This window comes from Notolepis coatsorum, assembly GCF_963971535.1.
Source record: "Notolepis coatsorum genome assembly, chromosome: 13".
Classification (NCBI taxonomy): Eukaryota; Metazoa; Chordata; class Actinopteri; order Aulopiformes; family Paralepididae; genus Notolepis; species Notolepis coatsorum.
Window position 1 is genome coordinate 24,931,962 of NC_140177.1, and position 25,254 is coordinate 24,957,215.

The 25,254-nt window shown below is 42.6% G+C and overlaps 1 protein-coding gene across 2 annotated transcripts in view; it reads left to right on the forward strand.

Annotated features, from left to right (window-relative positions):
- Positions 1–25,254, forward strand: part of ranbp3b (RAN binding protein 3b) — a 74,376-nt gene extending 49,122 nt beyond the window's left edge. The window contains exons 7-17 of one of the 2 annotated variants that reach the window (XM_084326780.1): positions 2,059–2,151; positions 2,635–2,738; positions 5,432–5,530; positions 5,717–5,808; positions 5,926–6,007; positions 6,131–6,227; positions 10,297–10,421; positions 10,530–10,650; positions 18,641–18,783; positions 22,408–22,614; positions 23,256–25,254. In XM_084326780.1, coding sequence (XP_084182906.1) covers positions 2,059–2,151; positions 2,635–2,738; positions 5,432–5,530; positions 5,717–5,808; positions 5,926–6,007; positions 6,131–6,227; positions 10,297–10,421; positions 10,530–10,650; positions 18,641–18,783; positions 22,408–22,614; positions 23,256–23,312 — 1,220 coding nt within the window. In that variant the 3' untranslated portion in view covers positions 23,313–25,254. The remainder of the gene's footprint in view (positions 1–2,058; positions 2,152–2,634; positions 2,739–5,431; positions 5,531–5,716; positions 5,809–5,925; positions 6,008–6,130; positions 6,228–10,296; positions 10,422–10,529; positions 10,651–18,640; positions 18,784–22,407; positions 22,615–23,255) is intronic. The other variant, XM_084326781.1, reaches the window with a different exon arrangement.

Consider the following 25,254-nt stretch of genomic DNA (forward strand, 5'->3'; position numbering starts at 1 on the left):
GGTTACAGCACTGGCAGACTGGGCCCAAGGATGGGTACAATGCATGGCGGACAATGTGTTAAGGGTACCGACCGAATTACATCGGTACTACGGAGTACAGATTCATGCTAGATCAATCGTTACCAGATTTCGGTACCTTTACATGTTTAGTATAAGAGTGTAATAGGAGACTTTTCCACAAATATATATATTACTGTCCCGTAGGGCTGACCCCGATTAGTCGACTAATCGATCGAAAGGAGTCGACTGCCAACCTCTTAGTCGAATGCAAAAGAAAAAATAAATACCGGTGTGTGTGTGTGTGTATATATATATATATATATTTTTTTTTTTATTATTTCCAAAAGCAAAGAGGCCTAGGCCCTAGAAGCGTGGCTAACGCTAATGGCGTGCATACCAGCGAGGCTAACTGCCTAAGAAAACACTGAAGGCACTGAAAGAGGATTTCACCCATCTAATGAACACACTGGACTAGACAAATATCAAGATCTATCCATCAGTGGACCAATTGCATGCTTTCGCAGAGGACAAGGAGCCTTTAGTCGACTACTTCAGACATTAACACTATACCGTCCGTCCACGAGTATATACGTGTTTCGATTCCATGCGTTGTGGACCAGAGCCACGTATATACTCGTGGCAAGTTGTTATTGTTTTATTCCATATTTATAACGCTATTAACGTCCGCTGTCGAGATCCATTACCTACCCACATATTTGATTTTCTAAACATGCACTACCGGCCAGATCCGCTTAGGGGCGCCATCGCTCCACTGCAGTATCATTGAGGGGATTTAAAAAAAATAAAAATAAAAAATCTTTTACAGTCCTGTGGGCGGATCATATGAGCCTCGATTCCAAAACGAAGACCCTCCATCTTTGATCCCGTTACCGAACGTATTTTTCAGCGTGGAATAATGGGATTTATGATTAGCCAATGTACATATCGATCTACCAGAATCCGATGACTAATGAAGAAATGCTGCCGGCGATCACATGGCCTGACGGTAGGACACTATTCCCCCAAATTACAGCTGGATTGGACATTGTTTTAAAACGTGATGATCAGTGAACATGGGTGATTGAACGCACACTATATTGCTAATCAATAATACTAATCGGCGTTCCCCGCCGCCCCCATTTCATCCATAGATGCTCTGTAATAGTCTGGATGCTACGCAGTTTGTTTTATTTCATTCGTATATATACAGCAGAAATGGCGTTTGATATAACAGCGCCAACGTTTAGCCTATTTTCTAGCTTCCTGGAAAAAAGACTAGACGAAAAGCGCGATAAACCTTATATTCACGACGCTATAAAATGACAACCAACCGATGGATTTTTATTTTCTTTAAGCCATTATGAAGGCACGGTTTATGCACTCAAGTGACAATGAGAATGGACAGATAGCAATACTATAAATGATATATATATCTCTTAGAAAGTACATAGGTTTGTAAACAAACCGCTGTCCTCTGAGGCATAAATCGCCGCAAGACTGAGGACGCCAAAGTGTTAAGCACCCCCACAGCCCAAATCGAATGAAAAAAAATTATTATAATATACATATATATATATATTTTTTTTTTTTTGCATTCAGAGGGGTAGTCGACTATCCAAATCCTTAGTCTGGGACAGCCCTACTGTCCTGTATCTTGGGTCTTTGGAAAGACCAGACGAGGTCAGAGGAGTTTGATAATATTGAGGATGAGGATGGCCAGATAATGTTGATATTTAAAAACATAATACATGATCATCCGATTTATTTAATTTTAACTGGAATAATAAAAAATGTAAAAAGTATTAGAGAATTAAATACAGGGAAAAAAGGTACCGTTAGGTACCGATACCGAATTCTAGGAACTGATACTGGTATCGGTTCAAATTTGAACGGTACCCAACCCTAGTTACAATAAGTATGGGTAATAAAACACTTAGAATCTGAAGTCTTGACTTAGTAAACAAACAGTCTGTTGGTGTGTTCTCTTGAATCCACTTGGTGAACAACTCTTTAAAAGCAGCCCTTCAGACCAGAGCACTGAGCAGGTTGTGTTTGCAGGTGTCCCGAGTCAGAAACCCAAGGAGCAGCAGCGCAGTGTCCTCCGCCCAGCCATGCTCCAGGCCCCTCCCTCCAAGAGCCATGCAGAGTCCAGTGAGTGAAACCAAGGCAACTGTAAAAGAAGGAAGGGTCATTGCTTCACCATGTGGCGCGTGAGCGCACATTGGTGCCACACACGTGGAAACTTTCAATTCAGCCGACATTGAGTTGAATCGGCCATCTCCTCCGTTTATGACCTGTCATTTAAACAGGGTTATTACCTCGGATGTCAGAATCATCTGCAATTTGTTGCAGTGTCAACTAGCTGACGTTCCATATATTGGTTGATGTATATTTCCTCAGATAGCTTGTATTTAAAAATTTGAATACAGGCTTCAATAGAACTGACACCAAAGTCTGGCACCAAGCAGAGCACAGAACGCTGGTATTCTGACGTGACGACCCTTCCTTCTTTTATAGTTTCCTTGAGTGAAACTTGGAAGTGCAACAACGTACCGCCGCTCCTCCATTCAGTCCGTGACTCTCCAGCGCTCACTCACGCTGTCTGCTTTCCATTTGTCCTCCCTGTCACTGTAGACTCCAGCTGTGGGACCAACGGTGTGAAGAAGCCGTCGGATGAAGACGCTTCGAGCAACTCCCTCTTCCTGAACAACACGGAGCACGGCGCGGCCAAGTCACCGGTGAGGACCGGCTGCCGTTAGATCCTGAGCCCGGGCTCCTTTAACACATTGGGTGCCAACGACGAGAAATCTCGTTGTTGGCCGCCATGCGTTGTGTGCTAATAACGAGAAATCGAGAAATCTCCCAAACTATACTCTTATTCAAAACGGTATAAAACGGAAATGTACTGATGAAAAAACAATCCGTTTCGTACATGTTGACTGCAAGCAAGTCATTGATAAGCGACGGGTGTATTAGACCCATAGCCTTAATTTAAGATATAGTTTAAGCGTTCGCAAATGTGCTCGTCCTCCAATTGATTAGAGTGGTGGCAACCAAGCGATAGATCGTCATTCATCGTTGGCACCCAATGTGTTAAGGCCGGCATGTGCTTCAACTTTGGCTGCCGATATTTTGCACGTGGGAGCTAGTCAGTTCAATGCATGGGTTGCAGTACACCACTTAACCACAAGGTGGCTGTGCTGCGTTGTGTTGTACAAATGACTGTTTTTCGGACTTCATCGTCGGGTCTTTATTCAATTTGGTCCGTGTTTGTAATGTAGTTAATCACGATCGATAATGGAACGCTCCGACCGAGCTCCCGAGATGATGGGTGGTAAATACGGAAGTACATCAGAGGAACACGTACACATTTACATGTTGTCATTTAGTTGAGTCTTTTATCCTAAGCGACTTACAAGTTATGTACGACAAGTCGGCAGGAAGGGTACAACTCTTACAGCCGAGTAACAATGTTTATCAAAGTGTTGAAACTTGAGTGCTGCATTGTTGAGTGCATAGTAGTAGAGACATGTTAGTACTGTATATTAGGAAGAGTACACAAGGGCAGCGGCCAATCACAGGGCTGTGCTGTCCACATCAGCTCACGATTTGATTCGATTTGACACGCAGTTACTGAGAGCGCCTTTCTCCGGGCGCTCTCAGTTGAAAAACGTTCAACTTTAGCTGCGGAGTGCACTGACGTCAATGTCACCTTCTTGTCGACGGACCGATCAAATCAACCGAGGGGAAGGGTTACAAATCGGAGGTATCTGAAGAGAAATCGACAGCAAAACAAACCAATCGATAACTGAGGAGAAGCTCATTTTGTCAGTTTCCGACAAACCTTGTTTGTATGACCAGGTCTTACCACAACCGAGATATGAACAGCAAGGCCTGGGGGCTGTGAGTAGTAATGTATGTAACTTATGTAATGTTAACTGAGGTAGCAACTAGGGGGGGGAAGCTTCGGGGCTGAGATTTTTATTCAACAAACATGACCATGTTCACGTCTTAAACTCATACCCTTAGTTTTGGTTTTAAATTGCATATCATTTATTTATTGTCACACGGAGCAGAACAAATTTGCCAAAACAAACGCATTTCCTTTAATTATACATCAAATGATTTATGTCAAGGATTGCAATGCCTCACTTGAATGAAGTTAACTTTTCACCTGGATAACGTCAACATTCAGGGTGAATGTAATGTGAGAAATTGGGATGGGAAAAAAATAAAAAAAATATTTAACAAATTCTTTACCGATCGGGAAAGATCGGTATTGGTAGATACTCAAAATCACATGATCGGGATCGGATCGGGAGCAAATAAATGTGATCGGGACATCCCTAGGTAGTAGGTATAACGTGAAACCTTTATGCTATAACGTGATACGGATATTTTTTTGTTTGTTTCTGGTGTGGCAGCAATGTGAAACCTTTGTTATAACGTGAAACCTTTGTTATAACGTGAAACCTTATAACGTGATAAGAAGTTATCACGTTATAACGTGAAACGTTTTATGTTAAAACAAGAAGTTATCACGTTATAACGTGAAACCTTTATGTTATAACAAGAAGTTATCACGTTATAACATGTAACGTGTTATGTTAAAACAAGAAGTTATCACGTTATAACGTGAAACCTTTATGCTATAACGTGATACGGATTTTTTTTTTTTTTTCTGGTGTGGCAGCAATACGCTTCCGTACTACTATGCTGAGGCATAAAAGAAAATATTGTTTGTTTCCTGTTGGTTGTCAGTTAAGGCCATGGGTAGGTAGGGAATTTATTTAATTTATTTGATTCTTTCCCACGGCGACTATGGATAGGGAATTTCTTTATTTAATTAAAATGTTCACAACAACATGGATGCATGTACTCTGCCAGCATGTTTAATATCCATAATACTAAAGGTTTGACTAAGATTTCTATGAAACTTTATTAAAAAAAAAAAATCATAAAATAAATTGGGTCGCACCTAAATCGTCAGGGTCGGTCTGCAACCGGAAACAAACCATTTTTTCTTTTAGGCCTAATATGTCTATACTGTAGCTTGTAGCACTCCAAGTTCAACACTCTTGAACGAACAATGTTACTTAGCTGCCAGAGTTGTACCCATCCTGCTGACTTGTTGTACAGAACTTGTAAGTCTCATTGGATAAAAGCGTTCAGCTAAATTACTAAATTGAATGTAAATGGTGGTTGCCACTGCAGTGATTGGCCAATAGTAACTCAGATTTTCTCTCTCTCACCGCCCTCCCTCTCTCTCTCTTCTTTGTCTCACTCTCCCCCTCTCTCTCTCCCCCTCTCTGTCTCCTCCCTCCCTCTCTTCTCTGTCTCTCTGTCTCCCCCCTCTCTTTCTCTCTCTCTCTCTCCCCCTCTGTCTCCCTCTGTCTGTCTCTCCCCCTCTGTCTCTCTCTCTCTCCTCTAGAAACATGAACAGGAGGAAGACATGGTGGCTGGTCAAGAGGGGGATCCGGACGTAGCGTCCTCTTTTGTGTTTGGTCAGAATATCAAAGACAGAGCGAAGGTTTTTACATTTCAAATTCCACACGTGATCCTACATGAAAATCACACAGTGACACAGGGCTGTTGCATTTTGCATGCGTTTTTGTTAATTCCTCTATAGCCCTGGGGTGGGCGGGCAAGAGTGACTAAGTGTCTCTCTCTCTCTCTCTCTCTCTCTCTTCCCCTCTCCCCCTCTCCCTCTCCCCAGTTGGAAGAGAACAGCACAGACAAGTCAAAGGACGGGCTGTCACTGGAGTCGGAGGGCACTAATTATTTCTTACAGTACATCTCCACCCCCAGGTAATGTGTCAGAAGGGCTTTCTCATATGGATGCCTCCCAAGCGTTTCCTCTGGCAAACGAGTCTCGGATTGTCTCTAATCCCAGTCAACTCTCTCTATTGTTATTTCTGCCTCCAGTTCAAAACATGCCGCCAACAACACAGACGCAGACACCGGGGCGAAGTTTGTCTTTGGACAGAACATGTCCGAACGAGTCCTGGTGAGTCGATCATATTGACTGGTCAAGCCGGTGCCTTCTTATTCCTTTTATTGGTCACATACAGAAAACTGGCAACAGCTTTTTCACGGAGTTGAGATGTTGTGTTTTTTGTTGTGTTTTCAGAGTCCCCATAAAGGAGAGTCGTCGACAGAGGAAAGTAAAGAGGCTTCAGCTGCTCCAACATCGGAGCCCTCCTCACAGGAACCCACCCCAGAGAAGGGTAAGAACCAGCCCCTAGCCTGACTAAAAACCAGCCCCTAGCCTGACTAAAAACCAGCCCCTAGCCTGACTAAAAACCAGCCCCTAGCCTGACTAAAAACCAGCCCCTAGCCTGACTAAAAACCAGCCCCTAGCCTGACTAAGAACCAGCCACTAGCCTGACTAAAAACCAGCCACTAGTGTGACTAAAAACCAGCCACTAGTGTGACTAAAAACCAGCCCCTAGCGTGACTAAGAACCAGCCCCTAGCATGACTAAGAACTGGCCCCTAGCATGACTAAGAACCAGCCCCTAGCATGACTAAGAACTGGCCCCTAGCATGACTAAGAACCAGCCCCTAGCATGACTAAGAACTGGCCCCTAGCTTGGCCCAGAAGTCTCTGTTGTGTTTCTATACAGTGAACAGTCTCTGTTTTGTTTCTATACAGTGAACAGTCTGTTGTGTTTCTATACAGTTGACAGTCTGTTGTTTCTATACAGTGAACAGTCTTATATACAGTGAACAGTCTGTTGTGTTTCAATACAGTTGACAGTCTCTGTTGTTTCTATACAGTGAACAGTGTTGTTTATATACAGTAGGGCTGACTCCTATTAGTCAACTAATCGGTCGAAAGGAGCCGTAGTCGACTGCCAACCTCTTAGTCGATTACAATTCTTTTTTTTATTATTATTTTTTTTTTTATCATTCTTTCCAATAGAAAAGAGGCCTAGAAGCGTGGCTAACGCTAATGGCATGCATACCAGAGGCTAACTGCCTAAGAAAACAGGCACAGAGGCACTGAAAGAGGATTTCACCCATCTAATGAACACACTAGACTAGACAAATATCAAGATGTATCCATCAGTGGACCAATTGCATGCTTTTGCAGAGGACAAGAAGCCTTCAGTCGACTCCTTCAGACATTAAGCACCCCCCACAGCCCAAATGGAATGATAAATTTTTTTTTAAATTAAAAGAAAAAAAAACTAGTCGACTAACGGCAAATTTTGGCCAATCATAGTCGACTATCCAAATCCTTAGTCGGGGACAGCCCTAATATACAGTGAACAGGCCACGTGAGCGGATCGGCGCGGCCGAGAAATCCGCTCTTCGCTCTTTAAAGCTTGGTCCGCTCCGCTAATCGCTCATGTTGACCCCGCCCCCAAGTCGCTCTCCGCTCCCTCACCGCTCACCTTGAATCGAGCGCTCCCCGCGCCAGATCGCTCGGCTTTTTTTTATTTATTTTTTGGAGCATGGTGTAAATTAGCTCAAACTACAACAGTCTACACCCCCTGGGCCCCTTAACAATTGTTTGTATTGAGCAGCATTGTAATTGTACCCATTCTGCAATGTTAAATAACGTTGTTTATCCATTCACTAGCTCTATTAAGCGATGATAGTTAGCCAAGCCACAATGCTATGGTCGCTGCCATTAACGTTAGCATGTAAGCTAACGACAACAACAATGGCGTCGATACTTTTCTAACAGGAGTGAGTGAAGGAGGAGGAGTGAAGCCTGAACAGGATATCACAGGTTCACCCTTCTCAATTCTCATTGGTTGAAAATGGCCTTCATGTTTGTTCATCGCCATCTGTTGCTTTGGCATTGTACTACATGTATATTATTACATCAGTGTTAAACCACTGTGTGAGCGTCCCGGAGTGGATTGGAGCGGAGGAGAACTCTCGCTCCGGACGTCGCGCCGACCCATTTTAAAACCCACTCCTCGCTCACGTCAAAACCGCCCGCTCCGCTCCCCGCGCCGCTCACGCTCCGATCCGCTCACATGGCCTGACAGTGAACAGTGTTGTTTCTATACTCGATAATAAAAAATAATATCAAAACCTGTGACCTGCAACAGGGCAGCTTTAAAACCAGAGACGGTGGACAGACTTGTCTTTCTTGCCTGCAACTTAAAGTAATGGCTTTGCTTGTCCAAATGACAATACTGACCAAATGGAGATTTCTTTTTCTCTTGTCCATTTATTTCGCTTGCTTTCTAATTTAAAATACAGTTTGAAACCGTCTGTACACAGTAGGTTATGTGTGCTAGCAGAGCTAGTCTCCAGTCGCGAGTCACGGTGCATGTGTGCTGTGGTTTGTCCACCAGAAAAGCGCCAAAAGATGGAAAAGAAACTAGCAGAGCCAGAACTGTTCAACTCCCCTGGAGCCACAGCCACTTTTTTTTGGTACTTTCGCTTTCAAACCAGCTGCAGCCTGAGAACTGGAGTGTGAGGGGCTGTAACACTAAAGATGGTGGCAACGACAAAGAATTGCTGCAAAATAAACATACATTTGTTGTTTAAAAGGGGACATGTCTTGCTATTCCTTTCACTATGTGGGCAAATTTACACAATTCCTGTGAGTCTATGGAACACATTTTTCCACTTCAAGATTTCAAGCTGTTTTGGGCTGGGCTCCGCCCATAAGCGCTTTGAGTGACAGTCACCCACAGTCAGACAGAGAGCGATATAGAGAGATTGAGGGGGATACTAATTAATTTCGCCGCGGGGGGGCATAATCCCACGGGACAATGCATTGGTAACTTGTTTCAAATGACAATATATACCCCTGTGAATATTATTGCACGGATCGGAATATGGGCGCGTGCGTGGGAGTCAAAGATATTTTGACAGTGATATGCGAGTAGAGAAGCTCCAGCCCCACGTGTGTAGGTTGTGTGTACCGGTAAATGTGTGTGTTTTCCCCGAGAGAGAGAAGCTCCTGCTCCGTATCCCCCTCTCTATCTCTCTCTCTCTCTCTCTCTCTCTCTCTCTCCCTCCCCCCTCTCTATCTCTCTCGCTCGCTCGCTCGTTCTCCGCTGTCTCTGTCAGCACCCGCTTGAGGAAGTGTCTGTATTTCCACTCGCTCTGTTGTTGAGCGAATGGTTGCGCTACAACCATAGAGGGGGCGTTACTGCAGATCAGCTCCGTGCTACGTAGGATACCGAGTCAAATTAGTAGGGCTGTCTTAAATACTTCGAAGCTTCGTTCGATGGGCATGGGATTCGAATAAGAAAATAAAATTCGATTATTTATAAAAAAAAAAAAATGATTAAAAATAATAATAATAGTTTTTGGCAAAATCAACTCTGCCTCTCTTTGTTAACTACAACAAGCAATATGCTGTTTGTTATTTAAGATGAGGTCGGACTCGGCACTGACAGATTTGTGTTCCCATTGTGCTGCTTCTATAAAGCCTCAAATGACAACTTACAATATTTCATGAAAGCAAAGTGTTTCGTTTGTCTAAGATTTAAAAAGATTTAAACTTTACAGCACTGACAAAGTTGAACAAAGTGCTGTACAAGTCCCACAACATTAAAAAAAAAATAATAATAATAATAATACAACTTTTTTATTTAATTTTTTTATCTCGAAGCTTCGAATTAAAATCGAATATCGGCTTCGAATTACCAAAAAAAATCGAAGGTCAGCCCTACAAATCAGAATAGCTTAGTTCACTGGGGGAGGATATTGTCTCAACTGAATTGGAGCAATCCGCCAAAATGAGAATTAGAGACACAGACCCCATTGATACGAACCCCCATTGCTAGGAAACAATGCTAAACACTGGAAAAGGCCATTTATAAGACGTAGATGTCCAACGTTGTTTTGATTGATAAAGATTTTTTTTTATTATTATTTAAAAAGGTCCCGTACAATTTGTGATATGAACCTGCACAACATGGACTGAATTCTAGCATCCCCCAATAACAATTAAAGCTAAAGATTGTTCTCTTGGCCAGACTTTGGTATTCTCCTCCATAACCGGATAGTAAAAATCATTAACTGAAAAAGTTTTTAAAACATTAAACATTCACATGAGTAATCTAATGAATCAAATGGAAATACGGTTAACATGCACAGAATAATATTGCCAAACTAGTTAGTGAATATAGCATACTTTATTCAATAAGTCAAGTATTTACTCCCGGAAAATCTTGTTTTCACACAGTGAACAGTCTCTGTTGTTGTTGTTTCCATACAGTGAACAGTGTTGTGTTTCAATACAGTGAAGTATCTTGTTTCTATACAGTGAACAGTGTTGTTTCTATACAGTGAACAGTCTGTTGTTGTTTCTATACAGTGAACAGCGTGACAGAGTCTTTGGAGGAGTCTGCAGCAGCGTACACCAAAGCCACAGCCAAGAAGTGCATCTTAGAGAAGGTAGACGTTAAAACTGGAGAGGAATCAGAAAGCAATGTTTTACAGGTGAGTCACCAACCGGTCTCCTAGACCTCAACACGAAGGCCAATGAACGCGTGGAGCAGAAAACGATAATAAGATGTTCCGGTTTGTTTTGCCTTCTGTTCCCTGCAGATACAATGCAAATTATTCGTGTTTGAGAAGACTGCTCAGTCGTGGATAGAGCGGGGTCGAGGTCTACTGAGGCTCAACGACATGGCGTCCACGGACGACGGCACGCTACAGTCCCGCTTAGGTACAGACACACAGAAAAGCCTTTTTGTTTAGTCAGAATGGCTCAACATATTTTCAGCGTGATTAAGCGAAGGCTACTTGGGGCTAATGCATCTCCACACACTTGTCTTCTCATTTGCAATGAGGGCTGGGCAATTTATCCAGATTTATTGTCTCCTCACTGTGATGGCAGCAATGGTTTTCTTCGATAATGTGAGTCGTGAAGCACACTTTAGTATGTCACACTTCCAACCACCATATAATCCAATATTGTCTAGTCTAAATAAAGTAATTTCATGTGAGAAGACTGTGTGCAGGATTTAGATTTTGGCTTGTGAATCTCTATACCAGGGGAGACTCATGCATAGAATTTGTATTGAATTATTCCCAATGAAATCTACATTAATGAATGGTCACTAGGCCGGGCGGTACAGTGCATGTGAAAATGGCTAGCACAATGTTTTTTAATGTTTCCATGGACATAGGCACGCATCTCATGCACCGTCCACACAAAACACCATAGATGTTGAATTGACTTGTCTGTGAAGCGCCCCTTGTGTCGGCTCCTAGGCCTCCAGACCAGTGTTGTGTTTTAGTTGGTTGGTGGGATCTGGGGAGGGGCTCGTTGGAGTGATGGCTGACACCTGGTGTGACCACTCGCCTATATAGACCTGTTCGCTGTATACGTCAGACTCTGTGTGCGTGCGCATCACCGGATCAGAAAGGAACATAATCCTGGTCAGAACAACGGGGCAGACTACAATATATTTGCATTTCTTATAGGGCTGTCTTAAATACTTCAAAGCTTTGTTCGATGGGCACGGGATTCGAACGGGAAAATATAATTTGAATATATAAAAAAAAGATATGTAAAGGAATATATATAATAAAAAATGTTATCCCCCCTCCCACCTGCAAAATTGCGCCTCCAATGCAATGAACGCCATATGCCTTATTAACTCTTATAGTATTTTTTATAGTGTCCCGACCCATATAAAAACATGTCTTAATAAAAAATGAAGTCGAATTCTGCCTTTGTCTCTAAATATATATATATATTTTTTTTTATCCACTTTTTCTCCTTATTTAAAAAATGTCTCCCATCCCAATTTCGTGTTTCCAACTCTCCCCTCCCCTGTCTTGAACGTTGCTCACATATGCCCCACACTGGTCGGTTGTAGGGAGGATAGAAGCCTTGCATCACGTGTCCCCTCCGGTACACGAGGAGGCAGCCCGTCACATCTTTTCACCTGCCAGCGCGGACTGTCATTTGGCGAGGTGTAACGTCTGGGAGGCTCACACTACCCCTGCCATTTCCTGTCTGCTGTGCAGGCGTCCCCCAACCGACCTGTAGGAGTCGCTGTCCACAACGTCCAGATTACCACCCATCGACTTCCACCCCCTAACTCTGCCAATTGAGTTAGTATGACGGCCGGCCCAAGCCGGAGGCAACGCCGACAGCCGGATTCGAACCCGGTGTATCTTGCGTTGGTGACGAGCGCAATGTCCGCTGCGCCACCCAGCCGCCCACATATAAATATTTTTATAATTGTTTGCTTTATAGACGAAGGTTGCAACATAATTATGTAATGTAATGTTGTTGGCTGTGTAACGGAGAGCAGCCGCCCAGGCCGACTCATTATTAATTTAATTAATTAATCCAATCCAATCCAGCACATTTAATTCGAATTCAAATCGAATCTTGGCCCGAAGCTTCGACGGCTAAAAAAAAAGCTTCGAAGGACAGCCCTAATTTCTTAGCCATGCTAGCTATCTAAACAATCAATCCATGCCAAAGCTAGATTATGTAAAAGGTGAAAGACTCACACTCTCAAAATGACATCCAGCCGTTTTTGTTTGAAACAACTTTTTGTCAGGGGAGTGCCATGGTCTCTGAAATAGGGATGTGACTAGGGAGGTCGCGATCCGATCACGTGATCGGGATCGGCGCCGATCACGTGATTTTTCAGAGGATCGGGATCGGGATATATATATCTTTTTTTAATCGGCAGTAAAAATAAATAAATTTTATTTTATTCAACAAACATGACCATGTTCACGTCTTAAACTCCTACTGAGGCCTTAGTTTTGGTTTTAAATTACATATCAGCATTCATTTATTTATTGTCACACAGAGCAGAAGAATTTGCCAAAACAAATGCATTTCCTTTGATTTACACCGTCGCACGACAGTGATGTGGGCCAAAAAAATAGGAGACCTCACAACGCGTCGCTCCCAAAACACCGGCAGGTCCACCTGATAACTCGTAACACCTGAGCAGCTAGACAAAATGTCAGAAGTTTGGAAGCATTTAAAAATTTAAACCGAAGCCAGTCCAAAACGCACACGGAACGTTATATCAACGCTATACCGGACCCAACGTTATACCAATCGATTCAAGGTGGGACCGAGACGGAGGGATACACACGACGTGGTACATCAGGAGGACGCGGTCAACTCGAGGGAAGTGCAAACGCTAATGTTGACTTTTTCTGAGTGGAATCGCCGTATTCTACTAGTGCTAGGATTGCTAGTGGGAGCTAACTGGCTAAGTGGCTCTGCTAGCCATCCGAGTGCTAACACTGCTAGCCTCTAGCCAACCAAGTGCTAACACTGCAACAGATTGAAACTTTGCATATTTCTCGTATGGTGAATGTAATGCGAGCCACGTCGCTCGACTGGGGCTATTTCAAGGGAACAGAGGGGCTTGTCTTGCTTCGCCAGTTTCTGACAAATGCGGCAAATTGGTTACTAATGTGAAAGATCGGTATCGACAGATACTCAAAATTACATGATCGGGATCGGATCGGGAGCAAAAAAAAGGCGATCGGGACATCCCTATATGTGATAATTGTATTACAAGACAAAGACGCAAAGAAGATGTGATATCACACTTTTGTACTGGAACACTATTCTGTCACATACCGGCGTTATATCGTCAAACTCCTGACGTGATATTTTGGGCAGCGAGAGAGAGACTGCTCAGGCACCCATATGTATATATAGGTGTGCAGTCACACCAATGCAGGTGTCAGCCATCACTCCCAGTGAGTCACTTCCCAGATCCAAGCACTAGTGGTGGGCCTGATCTCTAACAATGACGAGAAGGCCTACCGGGAGAAGGGAAAGAAAAAGGTCACTTTAAAGAAAATAACTATGTTTTTCTATAGTTAGTAGTGTTGTCACGATACTGGAATTTCGAACTTCGATACGATACCTTGAAAAGTATCGATATTCAATACCATTTTCGATACCACAGGGAAAAAGGTTCAATCTTATAATGTAAAAAAATATATATATATAAATATATTTTAAATAAATTTTGCTTTTGTTGCTGGTTGATTCTCCTCAGCTTCTCTCTGGTACTATAAGAGAAGATAAATGTAACACTTTTAAAAACCCTTTGTTTATCTTTAGATCACACATTTAAAAATAACTAAATGATATAATCTTAGTAATTAAGTAATGTTAAGCACACACAATTGTTAAGGGGATGCAGACCAGAGAAAGACTTTTGTCTTGTTTACATCAGGGTCCCCCATTTTCAATTCATCATAACATGACATTAGGGGTGGGAATCACCAGAGACCTCACGATACGATACTATCGCGATACTTGCGTCACGATACGATAGTATCGCGATACTAACTAATACTAATTTATTACCTTTTTTCAACTGCAAAGTAAAACTGTCAACATGTTTTATCTAATAAAATAAAGTTCAGTCTGTTCATCTCACTTCAATCATTTTTATTGCAGAACATGGTATTTTCAGACAGATGTAAACACTATAATCTGTGTTGCATGTACCTGACAAACTGAACAGTTTGTATTAGTCATATTCCAACTTAACTGAATGCACATGTGTGTGTGTGACTGTGTGGACTACTGTACTATTACAGGCATTGAAATGAACAATGCAACTTCCTTTTTTTTAATGAATAATTAAATATCGATATTGCGGGAAATTAGTATTGAAACCGTTTTAAATATTCAGAATCGATGTGTATCGAAAAATTGATATTTTTGACAACACTAATAGTTAGTATAGTATAGTTATATACAGTATAACTGTATAGTTATATACAGTATAACTGTATATTGTATCGTATAATATAGGACTCATTACCTTTAATGCGTAAGCATTGTATTTTATCTTAGTACTTTTTATCATGTCTATTTTATTATCTATTCTATTTTATTCTATTTGTATTTTTTTGCACAATCAAGGCGGGCATGGCCACCTTCATTTCACTACATGTCTTGTGTATGTATGTGACGAATAAATCTCTTGAATCTTGAATCTAACTAATGCCTAATGTATACAACGGCAACGCCCTCCATGCATCTGGCCAAAAATGTAACGTGTCAAATCGACACAAGCTGGCGTGAGCGGCGCGGAGTTGTGATTGGCTGCTGCCCTGGGCACGTGTTGCTTAATAACAGCGGAAGAGTGCAAAAATGCTTCCGCTTTCGTCACCGCACGCCACTACGGTAATGCGCCTTTCCTTTCACGCCGCTCAGACAAATGCATATGGCATTTCCGCGTACATTGCAACGAATCACTTGGAACCTCGGCTGTCTTTAACACTATGGGTGCCGGCCAGAAATCCGGAAAATGACTGTGGATTGCCAGCGCTATTTGTCTATGGAGAAATTCCCCTTCTTTGCAGGGCTATAACTTTTTAAATTCTATTGCTACATTGCCATTATTAGGGCCCATTCAAAGTCCTATATGTATTGTTCATTGTGTAGCAACGTTAAACTTTTTCATTCACATATTCATAGTAAAGTATGGTCTAATGTATAAGTATGTTTTCATCTCTTTCTGCAGCTTTCTCCAGAACGTGATATATAGCCTCAAATGCATTATATTGATGATGAAATACAGTTTGATGGCAATCGGGGCGATATAAAAATTTTCAATTGGACGTACTTCTAGAATGATCTACGTATGATCTGATGATGACCGGATGGGCGGGGGATCGTTTATAATTCCGTGGGCAGCGTTATATCATTAATCTAGTGTGGGTGATATGTTCATCATAACAGTTTATATGGAATACGATCAAAAATAACGCTGAATCTTACCGTATCCTCCTCGCGCCGTTGGGCGATGAGCGTGGAACAGTCATTTACCTATTATGGTATGTAGAAATATCGGGTCCATTTCCAGCTTGTATAATAGTATATATGTCCAAATCATGTTGTTTATCGAGTTATTGGCAATCGATCGCTATGTATTCTGTCGAGATCGAGTCCCGTGAGCCAAACAGAGTGCCCGGAAGTAATATGGTCGACCAGCACAACCTCCATAGCACTTCCTGTTTGGCGATTGTGCCGATCGGCCACCAGATGGCGCTCCTGAACCGCCAGAGAGCTCAGTGGGTCCTCCTGGTGGATCTCAGGCCAGCGGAGGGGAAATATGAATCCGATCGCAGATTTTTGAAATATTGATATAAGGACGCTGTACAGCGTCCTCCGGCAACTTGAGCATGGCCGGGAATGACGCTTTAAAGCGTTTTCCGGCAGTCAAAGTGTTAACTATGAGTGAACACAACGCAACATTGTAACGTTAACGTGTACTTTACTATGGAATATACATGTATATTATCGCGACGCGTCGTCAGACTAAACAGTGTTGTGAACACAACACATTGTAACGTTAACGTGTACTTTACTATGGAATATACATGTTAGCTCATGTTAGCTCAGTAGTTGGCTTCATGTTAGCTCCATGTTAGCTCAGCAGTTAGCTCATGTTAGCTCAGTTAGCCCAGTAGTTAGCTTCATGTTAGCTCCATGTTAGCTCAGTAGTGCGCTCAGTTAGCTCAGCAGTTAGCTTCATGTTAGCTCAGTAGTTAGCTTCATGTTAGCTCAGTAGTTAGCTTCATGTTAGCTCAGTAGTGCTCAATCAATCAATCATGTACCTCGGCGCAGCTGAATAACAGTAGGAGTGATCGCCTGCTGCGTCCATCACGTGTATGGTGATTAATATGAACCAAAGTGTGATTAAATTGAACCAAAGCGTGTTAATATGTGTCGAACCAAGCGGGGATCTCGTGCGGCGCGAGCACCTCGCGAGCACGCCGGTGCACCTGGGCGAAGGAAAAGGAAAGGCGCATTACCGTAGTGGCGTGCGGTGACTAATGCGGAAGCATTTTTGCACTCTTCCGCTGTTATTAAGCAACACGCGCCCTGGGCCAGGCATTACAAACGGACTAAATCGAAGAAAGACTGGCGAGGAAGTCTAAGGCTTTGTGTCCACCAGGGATGTTTTTTTTCAAGACCGACCGATTTGAAAAGCAAAAAAAAAAAGCTCAGCGCGTTTTCCTGAGTCTTGCGACTGCCGCGGCTCCGCCACTTCCTCGGTGTTGATTGGTCGGTCGTAAAAAGTTACCTTGATGAGTGGCGCGCCTCTCCAAAAGTTGAACTAGTTTCAACTTTATGCGCTGGGAGCGTTCCGCCCAAAAACGCTGCCGCCGAGAGCGCTAAAACGCGAGGCGCGGCGCTGGGAAAAGGAGCGCGCCTGTCGCGTCTGTAGCATAGAAATTAATGACAGAAAGGAGCTGACAACTCATAAAACGTCCCCGGTCGACACGGGCCCTAAGGAAGTCGAAAATATAGCCATTTGTACAACGCAACGCAGCACAGCCACCTAGTGGTTTGTCGGTGTACTGCAACCCACACGTTGTACTTGATTTGATTTGACATTTAAAAAAATACAAGATTCCAGAAAACATCAAGGATGCTACACAAAAAAGTCAAGACTTATTTCCATTGTGGTCCTACTGATGTGGAAGTATGTCGTTCTAGCTCCCACACGCAAAATACAGCTGACATTGAAGCATATTTCTGCTTTAAACATAACATTGGTCTCAACAAGACCCTCTTCATCTACATATACACTCATGGGGGATCCTTGTTTGTGTGTATATTGTTCTTGGCCTCCCAGGCATTGCATTAGCCAGTACTGGAGGCCCAGAGACTGTTGTCAAAAGCTGTTTAAACAGGACCATTCACTTTTCATTTTTTTTACCAGACTGAAAACATTCCCTTGGCCAGTAGATGGCAACAAAATACCACTTAAGGGTGAAATCCACCCATGTTGTTTCTGTGATGCTGTACAGCTCAGTTTCAATGTGTGAACATCTCTCCTGAAGCGGAACACCAGAGAGACTCTAGTGATGATGTCATCAAGAGATCCTGGAGCTGCTCCATAGATGGTGACTAGAGTGTATAATACTGTGACAGTAGCCACTGCCAGGGTGATTTTACTGGGATATGGGTACGTTGTCTTACGTTTAAATAAACTCAGGATTTAGGGGGAGGTTCAGAGGAGGCTTGTGCCCCCCGTCCTGGAGGCAAATACATCTGCAATAAAGACCCATTTGCTGTAATTTCCTGCAAATTAAGAACATTACAAAGGGGGGGAAATGTTTTTGTATAAGTGTATTTATAAGCTAGCCCCAAGCTTTCACTGCAAAAGAATACATTTATATATATAATGTTTTTTTTTAAACGCATGGTGGCGCTGGAGTGTTGTCATAGTGACGCTGCTCCCCTGTACCAGTGTTTAGGGAAAGCCGTGCATTTCTATGTAATAGCGATGTAATGGTAATCTAAAATCCAAGAGCCCACAAAGTTGGTCACTAATTCATTGTCAATAAACCATCTCCAAAAAGTCACTTGATGACATCACTCACACATTAAAATGTTGATGCTCTGGTCTCCAGCTTAGGGAGACCGTTGTTTGTGTTAATTTATATTGACTGATCTGTCCAAGATGACAGGAATGTTCCATTTTAGGGTGGATTTTTGCTTTTAAAGGTAGAATCTGTAATGCCACAAAGCGGTGACCTGTAGGCAAAAAAAGCCCAGTTTGTTATTGCACTTTGTTTGCATTTATTTTTCTTTTGGTCTGTTGTGTGGCCTGGGGTTGGCCACATGGGGAGATGTCTCGAGACATTTGGTTCTGTGTAGACATTTCACACTTCCTCTCTGTCTTTAGTGATGCGGACTCAGGGTAGCCTGCGGTTGATCCTCAACACCAAGCTATGGCCCCAGATGCAAGTGGACAAAGCCAGCGAGAAAAGTGTGCGCATCACTGCCATGGACACAGAGGACCAAGGAGTCAAGGTCTTCCTAATATCTGTGAGTCAATTTAAGATTATTATCACCCGTGTTCATGTCACACACAACTCTGAAGATACAATGTACGGCTTAATTTCTCCAGTAATAATAATAATAATAATAATAATAATAATACACTTTATTTGTAAAGCACCTTTCATACAAGAATTGCAGCCCAAAGTGCTTCACAGCAGTAATGTAGACATAATGGACATGAAATAGACGTAGGCATAAAATGAGCAGAGAATTTACTAAATAACAGCAATGCATAAAATGAGTATAAAATGGACAATAATCATAACATAGACTATCCCTTGGCTGTGTGCTCTATGTCGCCTCGACACCACATACTGTACGCTCGGATCAGTCACCTGTGCGATGCTTTAATACTGTATCCCATGGCTGTGTGCTCTGTCACCTCGAGTCGACATGCTTTAATACTGTATCCCATGGCTGTGTGCTCTGTCACCTCGAGTCGACATGCTTTAATACTGTATCCCATGGCTGTGTGCTCTGTCACCTCGAGTCGACATGCTTTAATACTGTATCCCATGGCTGTGTGCTCTGTCACCTCGAGTCGACATGCTTTAATACTGTATCCCATGGCTGTGTGCTGAGCTCTGTCACCTCGAGTCGACATGCTTTAATACTGTATCCCATGGCTGTGTGCTCTGTCACCTCGAGTCGACATGCTTTAATACTGTATCCCATGGCTGTGTGCTCTGTCACCTCGAGTCGACATGCTTTAATACTGTATCCCATGGCTGTGTGCTCTGTCACCTCGACACCACATACTGTACACTCAGATCACAGTACAGTGATCTCTCCACCAGTAGCTCCTGCCTACATTCAAGTGGCTCCCCCATGTATTCCAGAGTTTCCATAACGAACCACAAGGTAGAAATCAAACCTAACTGGGCTGTAATGTGTCTGCTGAGTGCACTCAAAATGCCCAATTTTCCACTATCCAATTTAGAGGACTTGGCCTATATTCGTTTCTCACAGCCAAAATCGTCAAAAACAAATCACATCTAAGCTGGTGATCACACAGCTTGGTGCCGTGATAATAATGAGCAAGCCGCCATAATTCAGTCCAATGACACAACATTTTACCCAACAACTTGTCTCAACGGGTGAATGGACATGGTGGTTGGATGGGGCCGCGTGTGGCATTGTGGGTGGTCTGGGATGGCACTGGGCCTATGCAAATGTTATGCCTATGTTAATTGTATGCTATTTGCTGTGAAGCACTTTGAGCTGCAATCCATGTATGAAAGGTGCTATATAAATAAAGTTATTATTATTATTATTAATAATAAATGTATCAATTATACATTAGCTGTGCAGCGGAGGATGTGCTCATTTCGGTAACGTTGTTTGTGTAAAACTCACCTGACACAGTAGGAAGGCACAAAGGAAAGGAACTAAGCTCTCCTTGTATCGTGTCCATCTATATCCAATAACATGGTGATTTCAGTAGCGTACAGCATACTGTATGCCGATTAGGCCGATTCCTATGCCTGCGTGGCTCTCATTGGTGGATCCACACATTTGCATTTAGATAACATGTTATGGCCATTAAAAAAAGTGATGGTTATATTTAGTTGTGGACGGTATAAACTAGGGGTGGGAATCGCCAGAGACCTCACGATACAATACTATTTTGATACTTGCGTCACGATACGATAGTATCGCGATACTAAATATATCGCGATACGCTGAGTATTGCAACAAAGAAAATCTTTTTTGATCAAATTTAATTTATTACCTTTTTTCAACTGCAAAGTAAAACTTTGTCAACATGTTTTATCTAATAAAATAAACTTCAGTCTGTTCATCTTACTTCAATAATTTTTATTGCAGAACATGGTATTTTCTCAAGCAGACAGATGTAAACACTGTAATCTGTGTTACTTGCATGTACCTGACAAACTGAACTGTTTGTATTACAGTCATATTCCAACTTAACTGAATGCACATGTGTGTGGACTACTGTACTATTACACGTATTGAAATGAACAATGCAACTTCCTTATACAAAAAAAATTAAAAGATTTATAATTTATTTTATGAATAATTAAATATCGATACTTGGTGTCCCTGTATCGATACAGTATCGCCGCGCAAAGTATCGCGATACTACTACGTATCAATTTCCCCCCCCACCCCTAGTATAAACGGTATAGAGTACACCAGCGGTATGGATTTTGACTATACCTTGTGACCGGTAGAGCACCTCTAAAGTAGCAATGACCTAACCACGCCAGTGGGAGGCAGTGATGCAATGCGTGCAGCCTGTGTAGTCATCAGCCTGTGCCACCGAATCATCTGGAAAATGCGGCGTTATGAACAGAGAAGGCTGAAAGCGCAGCACACAGCGAATAAAAAAATTATATGGACATGTTTTAACTTTTGGTTTTAAAACGCCAAACACAAGAGTAGAAAACCGTAATCTGCAAATTATGTTGTAAGACGGTGTTTGCAAAGGGCAGTAAAAATCTTTTCTATCGCCACACATCAGTTACTCAGGTGTTTTCCAAAGGCAGTCCTTAGGACAAAAAAGCCAGCGGTGGACCGACATAACCGACATATTTTTGCTATTGCATTTTTTTTTGCTATTGCGGTTTTGCACAATACGTGTTCTTAAAATACTTCTGTACTATGTGAAATTTATCCCAGTAATACAAGAGTACAGTAATAGCAGCCATACCAGTGTGTTACCCCTTCAGAAGCATTTATATAGACATTTTAAGATGAATTAATATACTGTGATATATACCGTTGGCACCTATGCGGTAATTATACCGTGATATAGATTTACAATACTAATGCATTGAGTTTTAAGGTACGTTGCAGGACGTCCCATGTGTCGGGGGCACAGAACCTAAAGTCAGATTTCCCAAGTTCACTGTAAACTCTGGAGGCCTGAAGTGTAAGACAGTCATTGGAGCGAGTATGATGAGGTCCAGAGGTCCAGTCTAATAATGAAGTGATATAAGAGGGAAGAACTCCCAACAGCGGCTTTATATAGAAACGTATGCCAGAGCAAAGCACGTCTCTGCCAGTGAGGACCACCCAGGATTATTGTAGGCAGAGGATGTGAACTTTAAATGAACGAGAGGAGATTTATGCCGTGGTTTTTGTAAATAAAGGGACATTTGATTTGAATCCATTTTGAGATGGACTATCTTATCTGCTGCATCTAACCAGGCGACAGCGGCTCAGGAAGTAGAGCTGTCGCTTGCTAGTTGATTCCAGCTCCTCCTTAACCCCTAACTGCTCCCAATGAGCAGGTTGGCACCTTGCATGGTCGCCTCCGCCATCGTTGTGTGAATGTGAGGCATAAGTTGTAAAGTGCTTTGGATAAAAGCTGCTATATAAATGCAGTCCATTTACCATTTATATTTAGTGAGTTTGCATAATGATGTTTGTATGTATGTGTGCGTGCGCGTGTGTGTGCGTGCGTGTGTGTGTGTGCGTGCTTGTGTGTGTGTGTCCATGCTCGTGTGTCTGTGCGTGCTCATGTGTGTGCATGCTCGTGTGTGTGTGCATGCTTGTGTGTGTGCATGCTCGTGTGTGTGTGTGCATGCTCGTGTGTGTGCGTGCTCGTGTGTGTGCGTGCTTGTGTGTGCGTGCGTGCTCCAGGCCAGCTCTAAGGACACAGGTCAGTTGGCTGCAGCTCTACACCATCGTATCCTGGCCCTAAAGAGCAGAGCGGACCAGGAGCCCGAGGCCCCCCAGACAGCCATCCCTGACTTCCATCCCCCGCAGTCCAACGAGGACGACAGCGACGAGGACGATGTCTCCAACAACACGTCTGCTGCAGGTCAGTCGGGACTGATGGACGTGTTGGTAGGAATACACATGTGACTTCCAAAATATATCATTGAATAACTTCTGATATTCTGTTGGAGGATCAATAGGCGGCCGCTGGTTTTTGGCAACATTTTAGATTTCTTATTATATCTCGACAGTAAAAAAAAAACAAGACGTTTGACACCGAAATGAAACAACATCCAATCAAACTAGACAAATGATTGGAACGAGTGAGCTGCCTATCAACCCCTCTAGTGACAAGGCTTGTTATGCACATAACAGTTGTGTGTGTGAGTGTGTGTCCACAGGAAGGCCTTCTGCTAGCTACCTGGCGTGGCTTTGGAGGCATCCTGATGTGTTCTGATTAGGAAGGGCGTTGTCGAATTCAGTTTTAAGGGTTTGAAAATATTTCAAATAGTTCTTCCTAAAATCAATGGCCGCCTATTGCTCCTATAATATTTAACAATTATCAATATGTATGACTGAATCACATTAGAAAACCCAATCGAGTAAACCCATAAGATCTAGATACATCTTTCAAGTTGCTAATTACGCTTGGTGAAACACTTGGTTCTGTCTGTCTGCACCATGACTGTCCTGTTTGGCTGGTTTTGTGAAAATGTCAGAAGCCACTTGGAGCCCAATCCTGTTAACAACCTGTCACTCTGTCCCTTCAGGTAATTCAGAGGGAGGCGAGAGCCAGGCAGCAGGAAGTACATAGCGACACCCTCTAGGAACGGCCTTCTAGGATGCTGCTATCGAGGCATTTTACTATAGGCATCTCTATGGACACCCCTTGACCAACATGGGTCCCCCCAGACCAGTACTTTTGGATATTAGAAGTCTAGCTCCAGGATTACCCCCCCCCCCCCCGTGCCGGAGTGTCTCACCCAACTCGTGCAGTTCATCTTCTCTGCATTCAGCGTAATATCTGGAGTTGTTACTCCTTCCCCCTCCCCCTCCCCTACCCGTTTTGTGTTTTATTTTTGTTTTCGAGTATTACGATTTTTTTTTTTTCGATAGCAAAAATAAAGACTTCAATGCTTTGGTTTGGGACTTGGCTGCTCATCATATTGATGAGTGCGAGGGTGTTCTCCTCCACATTTTAAAGTATGGCACATGTTAAGACTGCAGTTTCTACCTTGGGACCTTTCTACTCACTCGTACCACCGTCCCTCTGGGAGCCACGCATCCAGAGGAGCCTCATTCAGTGTATCGACTAGTCATCAGTCAGTTTCTACATCCATTTCGACGAGTCCTATCTTCCTAAACCCTCCTCCTGACCCCCCACCCCTGACCCCCCTCACCTCTTACACCCCCCCCCCCAACCAGTCTGTTAAGTGTCTGGCAATGTAATTTATTTTGGTTTCATCGTTTTCACAAGGCATCTTAACAACCCATATGCACTGTTTGTAATTGCTAGCCAAGACCACTCAGTCATCGACGATCGCAGTTTGTTATTGTTTCCTATTGACCGCTACTATAGTGAATTAAGAACTAAAGCAACACAGGCTCTCTCTCTCTCTCTCTCTCTCTCTCTCTCTCTCTCTCTCTCTCTCTCTCTCTCTCTCTCTCTCTCTCTCTCTCTCTCTCTCTCTCTCTCTCTCTCTGCGAGTTAACAGTAGTGAAAGGTAACAAGAGGGTACAGGATTCACCACAGATCTTATCTAAATTGGTAAGACTTTGTGATTAGTCATTCTGACCCTCATGGGGGTTTTCCTATTAGGTTTTTTTTTATTTTTCGTTTAGTTTTTGTCTCAAGAATTTAACGCGCCATCAGTTGACATTCTGCATGTAACTGTTTTTTCTTTTCTTTTTTTTCCAACATCCCGAGGGTTTATATTGTGTTGATACATATTTTTTATTTTGAAGATATTATATAAACTTTTTATCCATTTTCATTTGAGAAAAAAAACCTGTTGGAATGAAGACTTATTTTGTGTGTGGAAAATTTTGAGTGATAACTGTAATACCCTTGAATGTCATGTACATTTGAATATATTATCATTTAGTAGCGCATCATGTTTCTCAGATCCACCGACTGCCCCCTTTACAAAATAAAACATTTTGGACTGACCTCTGCTGTTCTTTGTGAAAATCTCGGGTTCCAACCACGAATCCACGGATCCATTCAGTTTAAATTGTGTTATTCTGTCAGACTAGATTATTTAAAGTCTCTTAATATGTAAAATGTGTTTTCTCTGCAGTCTGAAATGTTATTTAGTCCCTGGGGAAAATTACATGTACGTCTTGACATTTGGTTAGGGCTTTTTACCTAGTCTTCAGATCAACGAGCCGCTCAGAAGTATTGCCCTTTGTGATGTCATGCCAAGGACACCCAATGAGCTATTGGTTTTAATTAATCATTTGGCAGCACTTTTTTCAGCCAGGAACACTGCCTACCAAGTTTGTAAACATTTGTATTTGATTTCTTTTTACTTATGGATGTGGTGTAGTCGGGCAAGGAAGGGAATGATTAATACAAAAATTGTGTTGCACCTAGCAAGAAGGCCTGTTTGATACATGGAAAGAAAGGCCTACTGGAAAATAATTACAATCATAATTCTCAATTTAAGGCCTTAAAAGGTATTAAAAAGTCTAATTTGCATAGGTATAACATTTTTGGGGGCAGCCCAGCTGTCGGGAGATGAAACAATATTAAATATGTGAAATGTT